Source organism: Leptonychotes weddellii, chromosome 7 (assembly GCF_054177405.1).
Source record: "Leptonychotes weddellii isolate Sample4059 chromosome 7, ASM5417740v2, whole genome shotgun sequence".
NCBI lineage: Eukaryota > Metazoa > Chordata > Mammalia > Carnivora > Phocidae > Leptonychotes > Leptonychotes weddellii.
In genome coordinates, this window is record NC_138375.1 from 75,656,206 (window position 1) to 75,670,077 (window position 13,872).

The 13,872-nt window shown below is 40.2% G+C and overlaps 2 protein-coding genes across 7 annotated transcripts in view; both read left to right on the plus strand.

Annotated features, from left to right (window-relative positions):
- ARB2A (ARB2 cotranscriptional regulator A) overlaps nucleotides 1–13,872 on the plus strand; it is a 388,449-nt gene that overhangs the window by 263,696 nt on the left and 110,881 nt on the right. Inside the window, exon 10 of one of the 6 annotated variants that reach the window (XM_081826570.1) lies at nucleotides 10,330–10,888. The exons of the other annotated variants lie outside the window; for them this stretch is intronic. Within the exon in view, the coding sequence (XP_081682696.1) occupies nucleotides 10,330–10,424 (95 nt within the window). The 3' untranslated portion in view covers nucleotides 10,425–10,888. Of the gene's footprint in view, nucleotides 1–10,329; nucleotides 10,889–13,872 lie in introns of those variants that run through there. 6 annotated transcript variants of the gene reach the window in all.
- POU5F2 (POU domain class 5, transcription factor 2) lies at nucleotides 21–9,740 on the plus strand. The gene has a single exon (XM_081826575.1). It carries the CDS (start codon nucleotides 4,938–4,940, stop codon nucleotides 5,955–5,957), a length of 1,020 nt encoding a protein of 339 aa, XP_081682701.1. The 5' UTR covers nucleotides 21–4,937; the 3' UTR covers nucleotides 5,958–9,740.

Here is a 13,872-nt window from a genome sequence, read left to right on the forward strand (position 1 = left end):
AGCTCATAGTTTCTTAAGGAGATTCCAGGGAAATTCACAGAGGCCCCAAATTTGTGATGGTATTGGCACCAAGATCAATTAATTTGAAATCTCTTTAACAAAGTAATAATTCTCACAGCACCTGAAAGAGTTATCTCCTGTAAACAGAAATTCTATTCTATTCCTCATTTACTTCTCTGAGGCCATGTCACCTCCTGGATTACTGGTTTCATTGGTCATAAGCTGTCATTTCCGTTAGGTGTATTTTACGGTGCAGTATAATGGAAAATTTTTCATTAAACAAGTTGTGTATCTCCTGCTCTAAAGTGTAAGCAGAGTACAAATTTGAATGTAGAAGACAGTGGCTGGAATAATCAATGCAAGAACATCCTTAAAGCTTTCCTTGTGTAACAAGGGCAAACTCAGCTAAAAAGTTTGTTTAAATCCTGCTTGACATAACAAGAACCTTTACACTTTATCTATCTGGGACTATCTGTGAATATACCTGACTCATCACCAGAGTGCCCTTCAACTCAGCCCTATTCAGCTCAATTGCTCTTCCTGCCTTATGCAGACATTTAAAATTCTTTGAGGCTTCTGGTGAAGTCTGTGGAGTTTTTATATTTAATATTATTTTATAGCATGGGAAGTTCATAGTTCATGAATACCACAGCTCCACAAAATATAATGAAGGCTTTTTCCCTGAATACACAAAATCTCTTTGTAGTCTGGCTATGTGGTTGTGTTATATTCATGTCATGAGCTTTTATTTCTAAATAGGAGTTATATCACAGCAGCATCATTATTTTTTTAAATAAAAGAAGTAACACCAAAAAAGTCCTTCTCAATCTGAAAAGAAATTCTATGTTGGCAGCTCTATCACATTCTAGTTTTTCTCCACGTGTTTTAGAAGAGTAAAGAGCATCTCACATTACTGTTATTCACCAAGAGCTGTCCTTTCATCCTGTTCTTGTCCTCTGTTCTCTCCTATACAGAACAGTGCTATTAGCTGTTTTGTGAATTTATTTCATAGAGCAATAAGTGATTTTTTTGTAGTGACTACATTGATCTGGTTAACTTTTTCTATGTTATTACAATTTCAGTGTTCTTCATCTATGTCCTTTACCTTCAGGTACCCTTTTTCTTAATTGCTTGACTTATCTTAGATATCTCACTTTGTCTTACAGTTTTCTACTTAAAACACAGATTAACAGTTTAATCATTTTAGTGCATTTTGAGGTAGTTTTCTGTGAACTAAATTGTTGTAAAATGTGGTGCTGAATCTCTCCCTGGAAGTGAGAGGCATCTTTTCTTACTATATTCAGCTGCCATAGTTCTCCTGGATGCTTGACTTGACTTCCTAGACCCAGAGAGAAACTTCCCAGTGCCTGGTGTATGGATCTTGTGTCCTGCCTTTGCCTTTTGTCTTGCTCCTTGACTAATGTGGTTCTTGGGGACCTACACCTGCCCTTCAGGTGACAGTGCCTTTACACCCTGATGCTGGACCAGTGCTAAGTTATTAGGACATCTGCAGAGTGGGGAAAAACATGAAATTAGCACCATCTAGTCTACCTTGCCCTCTCAGCCTGACTTGTACATCATTCTTAGATCTTCTGGTCTACTCTGTTGATTTAATTACATGCAAAAAAGCTTGCTTTGCTTTGTTTTTGGAGCCTCTGCTGGAGAAATGAACTTCCTCATATATTCTCAAACAAAGCCCTCTCCTCTGTCTGGGGCATGAGCAGCTTGGAAGAGATGCATTTGGAGAGATGAGGAAGCAAGGATCACCTTCCTAGCCAATAAGATAACTGGTCAACAGGATGGTGTGAGTCAAAGCCAGATCTCCTTCACATCCAGGTGTTTTTATGTGCATACCATACTGAGAATACTGTGTATAGCTCATGCGTTAGCACATCATTTGGCCCATGAGTACAAAATAAATGTGTACCTCTGTAATGTCCATAGGAGGTTTCATCTCTCCTAGGTGGGGGAGCTAAGACATGAAGCTCCAGCTAACTGTTTAAGACAACCAATTTATGTGAGTGGAAACGCAGTAAGTTCAGGGCCGAGGGAGAGCACTGTGGTCCCTAGCGTATGGGCAAAAGCTTCCAAAGAGATGAAACTTGAAGCAAACCCTACAAGAATGTTTATAATTAACTTCGCCTCCACTATTTCCTGCTTCTTACCATTAGTGGATCTTGGCAGCTGGTTTTGCCATCTTAGAATAGAGAATACTTATGGAGAGCCTAATAATATAAACCCTGATGCATTTCTGCTTGAAAGTTCACTTCTCTGAATTCCAAAGATCCTAATAATAGAAAACTGTTAACTTCTCTTTGAGCAAGTGTAGCTGTCCTGTTCTCCTGACAGTTTTTCTTCTTCCCCATTTAGATTATAAATACATGGGAGCCTGGGACCATGTGTTTCTTATCCTTACTTTGTAATTCCCTATGGATAAGACTGGCCCGCTTCGTACATTGTAATCTAATCGCTTGCTAAGAGGTCTCTGTATTTGCTGAAGGTGATGGATTAGCCTTTTGAGCGCCCCAGCCCCAGCAGTGCTAGTTGTCTTGGGCATTCCCAGCACCTGCCTTCTTCTGATCTCTATTTCTCTTCCAACCAACTATGCTGCTGCTTTTTTTCGCTATCACCCCATTTCCGTAGCATATTAAATATACTTTTAAGGAGATGTCAAGACTTCCCTTAAGAATATGGGCTTTTATTTGTGACAGCACATAGGCATTAACAGGAGATAGGCATGTTGGCAGATGAAATCTGACCAAGTACAGAGAAAGCCTTAATTGAGAGCACCCAAGTTAATTTTAAAACCCATCAAGTTAACCTAGCTTTACTTTTTTAGTTTAGTAAATGTGTTTAGCTACTGTTTTAACTCAGTTAATATAATCTTTCCTCAAATTCAGTTGAATTCACTTTTTTCCAATTCACTAAAAATATTTTTATTCAGCTATTGTTTTTAGACAACTAATGAACCTTTTCTCTGTGGTTCTCTTTTTGCAAATGGACTGGTTTCAATATGTGGGCTTTATTTTATGTAATTGCTCTCTTTTATTCTTCTTTGCGATCCACCTTTCATTCTGTTTGGCAGACACTGGTTGCTTTGTAGTTTTGAAAAAAAAAATACATATAAGTATACCTGGAAAGAATAGATACCAGCAAAATAATTCTTAAGTGAAATTTTGTATATTGTAAACTGTTTTTCATAGACTATCATCTTGAAACCTACTTCAAAGCAAATATGGAAGTCTTCTCATCATTAATGCTGCACAGATTCATTTATTTAACATCAAACAAATATTGATTAACGTCCTACTCTGTGCCAGATAAAGTTCCAGGTGGTGAGGATCTAGCATTGAACCAGACAGACAAGAACCTTGCTCGTTGCCAGCACACGTTCTAGGCAGGGCCACAGTAGAGATGCAGACAACAGTCACATACACAGCCTGTCCAGATAGCAACTGACTTCCCGATTCTTTTTCCCTTTACCATTGCTTCAAAGTCACATCTACAACCTTGTTACCTGTAGTGTTGTGTTGAATCTAGTCTCACAGTACTACTACCTCCATCTATTAAGAGCTGTTTAAGGGCCTTGTTCTAGTACAGGAGAGAAAGAATGGAGAGGCTTCTGACAGGGTCAAGTTTCTTGTTAAGCTGAAACTAAACATGCTGTACTTTCAGAATTGTAAAGGTGAGAATTCATTCACTCATTCAGCAAACATTTATTTTTTTAAAAGATTTTATTTATTTATTTGACAGAGAGAGACACAGCGAGAGAGGGGACACAAGCAGGGGGAGAGGGAGAGGGAGAAACAGGCTTCCCGCCGAGCAGGGAGCCCGATACGGGGCTCGATTCCAGGGCCCTGAGATCATGACCTGAGCCGAAGGCAGACGCTTAATGACTGAGCCATCCAGGCGCCCTCAGCAAACATTTACTGAACAGTATATCAATCAGGGTTTTATTATGTTCCAAGCTTTATAGCACCTACATGCCCTTAAGTACATCATACTCTAGATGGAGGGAGAGAGACATAAAATAAATAATTGCTGATAAATGTTACAATTAAAACATATACCAAGTAGAAGGAGAGCACCACAGAATCAGGAACTAACTCTGCCTGGGGTAGGGATAGGGGAGTCTGATACTGGTGAATCAGGTATTGAAGGAAGCATCTTCAATGGGGAACAGCAGGTGGGGCCCATTCTGAGACCTGTCTCCAGAGGGGGAGAAGGATGAAACATAGAGGTCTCTGTTGTTTGTGGAGACTAGACCAGAAAGCTGAGGTGGGATGCAGAGCAAACAACTGGAAGGGTTGGGAGTGGGGGAGGGAACGGGACATGAATTAATCAAGAAAGCCCCAATGAGAGAGTACAATCTGGCAAAGCAAGGGGGTTGGGGGTTGAAGCTAATAGTAAACTGATGGACACTAGAAGAAATTTAGGCAGGGATGCTTAAGTTTCTTAAGGCACAGGAACTGAAGATGTGCAAAGGGAGGTTATTGGCAGTACTGTGACCACAATGATAGCAGTGAGGGGACAGTTAATGAACTGAGGGGTAGTCCCAGCAATACCTGGCATAATAGATGTTCAATAAATATTTGTGAAGCCAGAAGGGGCTGTTCCTCTACAGATAATGTGGAGGAAAGGGATGAGATACCAGAGTTCTGAAGAGCTCTTAGTAAATGCCTAGATTCCCCTCTGGGAGAGGATCCCAGAACCCTTAGAAGTACAAAGCCCACTCCTTTAATCCTGGAGACCCAAGGGATTACCGGGAAGTCTACCAGATTTCCCCACCACTGCACGCTCCTGGCCTGTTTCTCTCACCTGCACCTCCATCTCTGCCCACTGGGGGGCGGGGCTCGAGGGCAAGGCTGGTGGCTGCTCTGAAGCCTCGAGAGCCATCAGTTCCTACCAGACTCCCTGCTCGGGTGTGGTCTTACCCCATGGCCGGACACAGGCCCTCAAACTTCTCCCCACTGCCAGGCAGTGGTAGGAGCGGGCCCACAGGGCCAATGCCTGTGCGGGTTGACGCTCCGCTCTGGTTGAGTGCCCAGGCAGCTCCCCGCATGCTGATGGTCCGGCCAGGGATCGGGCCGGGGGCCAGCCCAGGCCCTGAGGGGTGGAAGGTGCCCCTGGGTCCACCACCGTACAAATTCTACAGCGGGATGGCACCCCGCAGGCCCAGAGTCGGAGCTGGTGAGGCTGGGCCCCGTTTCCGGAGCCCCTCGGAGGGCGCCTTCCAGAGGCCCTACATCATCCTGCGGTGCACCCCGAGTTTGGCGCTGCCAGAGGATGTCTCGGCCATAGAGAAAGAGTTGGAGCAGCTGGCCAAGGAGCTGAGGCAAAAGAGGATGGCCCTGGGGTACTCGCAGGCCGACGTGGGGTTCGCCTTGGGGGCTCTTTTTGGAAAGGTGCTTAGTCAGACAACCATCTGCCGCTTCGAGTCCCAGCAGCTCAGCCTTACCAACATGTGGAAGTTGCGACCACTGCTGAAAACGTGGCTGGAGGAAGTGGACACCAAGAACTTTCTGGGCTTATGCAAAATGGAGATGATCCTGCGGCAGGCTCGGAAGCAGAGACGGGCAAGCAGGGAGAGTCGCATCCAAAACAATCTGGAGCAACTCTTCTTGCAGTGCCCGAAGCCCACACCCCAGCAGATCAGCTGCATCGCTGGGCAGCTCCGACTGCAGAAGGAACTGGTCCGAGTTTGGTTCTATAACCGGAGCAAGATGGGTGGTCAGCCAGCCATTGATTTCTGCCCACCGGAGGAACTGGGGGCAGCCGGGCCTCCTTTCCCAGGGGGACCCGTGTGCTTTCCCCCTGCATCGGGGCTCCATTTTGAGTCCGCCCACTACAAAGAGCCCTACTTTATACCCATGTACTCCCCTACCCCTTTCCCTGTGGCAGGGACCCCCCTCTCTGCCCCAGCCACCGCTCAGGGCCACCCCAGGCTTTCAAACTGAGGGGCCGTGCCCTTCTGGGGAGGGTTGAATGGGGAAATGGGTTCCTAAGGTTCATTTCAGGGTTGTTAACATTAAGGGCTCCATTCACTGTCTAAAGAAGTTAAGAATACCTAAGGGATGAGTTGGGAGTTGTTTAGGAAATTTGGGGGAGGGAAGTTGAAGTTTATTAACTCTATTGTTTTTACCTAGCATTGGTTTTAAGGTACATTACAATACATACATGGTTTCGGATATTTTGTTTCTCTCTTTTTTTTTAATTAATCAGAAATTAATTGTGTCTGTTATTCCTTGTGGTTATCAGTAAACATAGGGATTTTTTTCTTATAAACACGGTATTGAGTGAAAAACTCAAGTCACAGAAGATTATTTCAGTATACCATTTTTTATCAAAAACGAGCAGAACTTTATGTAAATATAAACACGGGTTCCAAGATAATAGTAACCTCTGGGGAAAGGTTTGAGGTTGGGATAGGGCAGGAGTACATAAAACCTACACAGGAGTTTTCTTGTTCTTCTCCCTTTCTTGAAAGATGCATTTCTTTTCTAATTCACCTTCTCATTTAGAGTGCTCAGCTTCCAGTGGAGGTCTCAGTCCAGCTCTCCACCCTATGGAATCCCACTAGTTATCTCCTAACTGCCACAGTCATTGTATTTGGAACCCCTTTGTTACTGAGGTTGGCATGCTGGACAGCACTAGCTCAGCCCCAGCTCCAGCTTACTTCTCTGGTTTTCAGCTCTGTTTGGTTTACTACCTGGGGATGTTACTTTCTTTTGAACCTAGATATGCTACTTAGAGAATATCTGCAATGGTTGAGTCAACATTCCCTGGTGGCTTGTGTGATGGTTCATCCTATATCACTTTTCCAATCACTTCTATGAAATTGGTCTTTTCTAGTTTTCTACTTCTACACTGGTAAATTTTGGTCATCATATACTAAACAGAAATCATTTTTCTGTGTTTGTACCTCTGCTGCCATAAACCTGCATGTAATATTTATTGCTTTATAATTCCATCACTAAATATTATATCTGAGTTTATGTCTTCTATTTAATTACTATTCCTGTCAATTTTTTCTTTCTCTACTTTTTTTCCCTTAATCAGTTTTTACAAAGAATTTATCTATAGATATTTACAAAGAACAAGTCTTTTTAAAAATTTTATCTTATTTACTGCTCTTTTTATTTTCTAATTGGTTAACTTCTAGCTTTTATTTTTATTAATTGCTTTTTTCTAGTTTTCTCTGGTTTCTTCCAATGTGTATTTTTCCTTCTTGTCAGTGTTCAAAGATAAAACACTGACAGTACACATAGGTTCATGAAAATGGAGATAAACTTCACTTACTTATAGATTCAATAGGTGACTAATCACTCATTCATGGACTATCCCACTAAAAGTCACATAGCACCAGTCCCATTTCTTCCTTTTCCCATACAGCCCTTCTGGACAGCCTTGAAAGGGAGATGTTTCTGCAGAGGGCCAGGTGGTATTTAACAACAGGATGAACCGTTGTGTCAACATTTGGCTCCTAAAAGCTATGAGGAGGCTCTGACCCGAATTCTGCAGCCCCTGCATATTTGGAGAGATGGTAATGGGCTCTCCATCTCAGGGAATGGCTCCGAGGGTCCACCTCAGCACCTGCACAGCTGCAGCATTCACACAGCTGCCGCGCCTCGGCTTAGGCAAACACCACTGTGTGTCAATGATCAGCCCTCACATAATTTAAAATGAGATTTTTCCATCACTGCTCCTCTTGACTTGACTATGAAGAGAGAAAAGGCTGGACCATGGGGCAACTTTGACATTTAAAGAATTTCATATTTTTCAAAGATTTAAGATTCTGAGTAGAAACCTCAATAATAAAATCCTTCAAAACTGAGAAGGAGCTGTCCTTTGAGTTGGGAGAAAACCAACAGTGTGGTGTCAGTGCTGAACAGGGTCAAATATACAGAAATCAAGTAACAAAATCAAGTGAGATCTACCACATCAGTAACAAAGGTATCCGTGGTATCATTAGTGAGAACCAGTCTCCGTGGAGTAGTTGGTAGAGGCAGATGTCAAACAACAGTCCAGACGCTTCCTACTTGCCAGATTTCCCCCTAACTTCAATTAAAAACACAGATTCCAACCACTCAAGATCTTCACCATCATTCTGAAATATTCGTTAACAAATGTTTCCTTTAATCTCGTGTTTTCTTAAGACAAGGCAAGTATTCTTAACCTGATGATGCCGAACCCCTTTAGAGCACAGGCAGAATAGTGTGTTTGTACATATGTGCATCTTTAAAGATGGTGATGATAGCTTTTATCACTTTCTCAAAGGAGACACGACTCTTTGTAGATCTACAGTTTCAGAATTTTAGAAACACATTCCCTTTGGCCACCTCACTTTCAAGAGTTTTCCCTTGACCCACTACTGGCCTAACAAGTAATTTGTGGTTTTCTTTGAATCTGTATTTTCTGGGTATCTCTAGCTCAGCATAGAATAGAGGACCTGAATCACTTCTTATATAAGTCTTTCAAATTCAGAATAAATGTTGTATTAATTATTGCCTTTATTGTTCTTATACTTTTATCAATCCTTGACACTTTAGTTAATTCCTATCATAAAGAACAATTTCTCTGTTCCCAGAATCTTTCCTATCTATTGTCTAAGAAGACATGAAGTGTTAGGATATGCTCCCTTATTCCAAAACATTATCTTGCTCTTGAAATAGCATCTAAATATTTTCTATAATTTCACATTTTTGATTTATACATACATACATCTTTGTTTATTATACTAAAACTGTGTCATGGGATTTATTTTTCAGTATAGCCACTTTTGTTTATAGCTTTCTTCCAGAAATCGTCTTGCTTACTAAACAGTATTAGTTTGCTTGGCAGAACCTGTTCACGATGAATTTTTTTAGAGTACAAAATTGTATTATCAGTGTAAAACAGTGTTTTGAAAGTGAAAACTGCAGTGCCATTCCAATAAAATCCTAGTGGAATATGAGAGCTATTACTTGACAAAGTGATTGTAAACTGAAAGAATAAAACTTAGGAAAATAAGAAAATTTTGAAGAAAAGAGTTAGGGTGGCCTTGTCCTACCAACTGTTACGAAACTACAATAATTTCAACAGTATGGTGGCGCTTATGGACAAAAATAACAGAAACGAGTATTTGGCTATTCCATTTTGTGGGAATGTGAATTGGTGCAATCTTCATGAAAGGCTATTGGGTAATTCATATGGGAAGTTTTTAAAATGTGATTTTTCTTTGGCCAATCATTTCAACTTTATTGGATTTTTTTAAGAAAATAATTGTGTGTGCAAAATTTAGCAGTAAGGGTGGTCATTACAGCATTTTTTTAAACAACAAAAAGTTTTTAAAACTAAATGTTCAACAAAGGGAAAGTAAATAAAAAGGAACACCATATATGGTAAAAAATTGTGTTATGGAGCTACAGTTTTGACAAAGGTCAGAATAGATTATTGAGTGAGGCAAAAGAGTTTCTTAAGCTTTATGATACTTCTTATTTTTTTAAGGAAAAAGGTATGTTACATATACAAATCTATATATAAATATGTATCATTGGTGATTTTTATAAAATTGTTTTGCTATATATATTACACAGTAAACATATTTAAGCAAAACTTCTAAAGGAAGGTGCTAGGAAATCTAGGGCTCCTAAAAATATTCATTCTTCTAGTCTTTTTATCTCTAAAATTGTAATTTTTCATTGTAAAGCAATATTTTGGAATAATAAAATTGACCTTTTCATTTTTAGTCAGATTTGTAGTTTCTTTAAAAAGAAAGGCAGTTCTCTAAACAGAGGAGTATTGGGATATATCAGTTAGGGAGACACTGCTAAAAATTAGGTTTGTTTTTTTTTAAATCAGATGCCCATTAATGTTAAAGAGCTGTAGTGTAGCTCAGTGAGTGAGGACACCTGCCATATGTCTGTTTTCCTGCACAACATGGTAACTTACAATTACAGTCAGTGTGTTTATATACCTCAGTGGTGTTAACCCATATTTAGAATATAATATAAACCCAAATCATTTTCATGCTTCTGAATGTTACTTTTCAATTTTAAAAGCCATTTGAAAATACCGAAATCCTGGTTTTATCACAGTAGAATCCTCCCTACTTACCATATTTGAAGAAACCGAACAGATATAAATGAGATCTATAGATTTCTAGGTTTGAAGGCAGGGGCAGTTCTTGTGATTACAGCCCCAGCCAGTTGAAAGATGAACTGTCATGAAATGAATCTACCCCATTATCCAGTAAAATCCTTAAAACAAAGCATTAGCATTGTCATGGTTGCACCAGTGAAGAGAAGCATTACAAGAAGCTGTTGAAGAGACCGTGTGGTTTACCTACAGGGCTGTCTTCAGAAAACAGTGCAGCGCTTCGGTCTGTTGGGCTGCTGCCCTGCCACCTCACTTTGAGCTGGGAGCCCTGCTGTGAATTCTGCTAAAGGCAAAATTAGCTACTTTGGCATTGAACTTCGGCTTCTTAGGCTTTCATCCCCCAGTTTCCAGCAAAATGATGAAGTACAAACCAACTTCACTTAATACTGTTGACTCTTCTACTGCCTGCCTGCCAAAGACCGGGGTTGGAAAAGGAAAAATGGAGGCCTTCCTGAGAATTCACTACATTTTGGATTCAATATTCACTTCTAACAATGCTCAACCCGTTAAATCACATCTTCTCCAAAAGAGTAACTGCACTGTTTAATAATTCGTCGTCTTCTTCCTCCCAGGATGTGTGGTGTAGACCTTCTTTTAGATCTTGGTGCAATGGCCAGGGCAGTATATAAGATGCTTTAAGTTGATTTCTTATCTTAGAATGGATGATAATGTTCCTGGAACAGCTGTAAAACTTTGAATACTATTGACTGCATAGTGGGCAAATCTTAATATATACCTTTTTATTGAAGGACAGTTTGTTTCAATATACCATTTATTAGTTTGCTAGGGTTGCCATAACAAGAACTCCACCTTGGGGAGCTTAAAGAACAGAAATTTATTTTTTTCATCGTTCTGGAGGCCAGAAGGCTGGATCAAGATGTGGGCAAGGTTGGTTCCTTCTGAGGGCTCTGAGGGAAGGATGTGTATCAGGCTTATAGATGGCTGCCTTCTCCCTGTGTCTTCTCATTATCTCCCTTGTGTACATATCTGTGTCCAGATTTCCTCTTCTTATAAGGATACCAATCACTGGATTATGGGCCTACCCTAATGACCTCATTTTAACTTAATTATATCGCTGTAAATATCTCCAAATAAGGTCACAGTCTAGGGTACTGCAGATTAGGACTTCAATGTATGAATTTTTGTGGGGAAACAATTCAGCTCGTAGCACCAGCCCAATTAAAATTTCATCTGGATTTAATTATTCATTAACATATTCATTCAGCAAATATTAATTGAATACCCTTTATAACATGTAGTGTCCTAGATGCTAAGATGTAGTAGTGACCAAAAACAGGCCCATCCTGACCTTCAAGGAGCTTAAAGTATGGTTAGGCATCTACATTAAGCAAATAAACATATGATTATAACTTGTAATAAATACTATGGGATATTAGGTGGGGGGCTGTCTTAATTTAGATTGATGTTTATAGTCCTTTTATAATACGCAAGTATTGCCTCTGCTAACATCAGTGTTAACAAATATTCCATACCAGAGGGACCTACCTGCAGAGGAAGTGTAGTCCTATAGCCAAGGCATAGATTGGGACACAGGCATTCCTGGGTTAAAATCCCAGCTCAGTAACCTACGGTCTGTGTTACTCTAAATGAGTTACTTCTTTCAGCCCCAGAGTCTCATCTGTAAAATATGTCTGGCAATCCACAGGGTGAGAGAGTTGATAAAAGCATAAAGTTAGGTAATATAGAAAGAAACCCCTAGGACTTCCCTTTTATACACTAGACACTCAATAATTTGTCTCTCCAGGGGTGCCTGGGTGGCTCAGTCGGTTAAGCATCTGACTCTTGATTTCGGCTCAGGTTATCAGGGTTATCAGGGTTGTGAGATTGAGCCCTACGTCAGGTTCCAGCTCCAGCTCCAGCTGGGCATGGAGCCTGCTTAAGATTCTCTCTCTCCCTCTGCCCGTCCCCTTCTCTCTCCCTCTCTAAGAAATAATAATAATTTTTCTCTCCATTGTGTTTCCACTGTGTGTTGTCTGTGCTTTATTTATATCTCATAAATCATTCCTTTGCATACCTAGGAACTTTCACATAGTAGGTACTCAATGATTAATAGCCAAAACTGAATAAATAAGAAAACAAAAAGTAGAGACAATAGTCTCAGTTGCCAGAAACCTTACTATCTGATACTGGGAAATGACTTTTGAAATTTGTTACAATTGGAAAACAGTTATAAAGTTCATTTCCTCGGCTGTCAAATAACAACTAGGTAAAGCAACAGATGATAGGGTTTTGACTCGAAAGATGTAGATGAAGACTTTTGAAAACCCAGTGTTGAATAATTGAAAGGAATGGTCTCTGAAGTTGTCTCTAGCCTGTAGCAATTGTATGACTGTCCATGAATAAGAACAAAACAGTGCACCACAGATTGAATATGGGGGCTATAAGGAGACAAAGTGTAGGAATGGACAGAGTAGTATTTGTTTGCGAGGGCTGCTGTAGCGAAGTACCGCAGATTGGGTGGCTAAAGGAACAGAAATGTATTGTCTCACAGTTCTGGAGACTCAAAGTCCACGATCCAGGGGTGGGCAGGGTTGGTTCTTTCTGAGGGCTGTGAAGGAGAATCTGTTTCAGACCATTTTTATAAGGACAGCAGTCACATTGGATTAGGGCCCGCCCTAATAATGTCATTTAATTACTTCTGTGAAGGCCCTATCTCCAAATAAGGTCACATTTTGGGATACTGGGGGTCAAGACTTCAAAATATAAATTTCGGCAGGACATATTTCAACCCATAACACCACCACTCCTGATACAGAGAAAATACAAGTGTGGATTGTGGGGGAGGTATAGGAAGGCAAAGAGACTTGTTTATTTTTTCCTACAAAGGAGTTTAATAAGAGGTAGTGTGATGGAAAGAAAAGAGCAGTAGCCATAGAATCAAGCAGTCCCAGATCTGCATCCTGTCTCCAGGCCATTCACTTAGGTAGTATCACCACTCCAGGGGTCCCCCTCAGGAACGTTTCAGGAAAAATAACATTTCTCCCATCCCAACCAGTAACTTTATGGCCTGAAAAATTACAGTAGCTACTTACTTTTATCTATTTTAGGAGTAGAACAATTGGACTCTCATCAGTGAGTTTGAGAGGTATTATCTTAGGAAGAAAATTTTGGGTATTTTTTGCTTCCAGTGCTGGTTGGATTTAAAAAAAAAGGAAGGGAGGGAGGAAGGGAGGAAGAAAATTTTGGATATTTTGATAAAGATATGATTCTTACTTTCTCAAAAAAAAAAAAATGATACGTGAACCTATTGAGAAAGCCCTGTCACTTTCCACTAAGCATTGTCCGCCACTAATTTCATCAAGCTAATATAATAGGACAGTCAAGTGACTTGCCTTTAATTTGTTATGATTGTGTTATATTTATGAAAAACAGAGCTAAAACAGCTGATAGCAAGTATTTAGACACTGATTGTTTTCATAAATAGTTTTAAGACTATTGCTAAATCTAAGTAGACACCGAGTAAGTTTTCTCAGTACATGAAGTGTAAATCATTCTTTCTGTAATAATAAGTCATTAAGTACATGCAAATACTATAGATTATTATCTCATTTCACACATATTTTTATGGCACTTGTCTGATTGTAAATATGTATTACCTTTGAGATTTAAACTAAAGAGAAGTGAGAAGAGACTTATCGTACAGGGATTTATTGTGTTCTTTTCTCTCCTGAAAAGGCAATCACACCAACACTATAGGTAGGAAAGAATATTTTG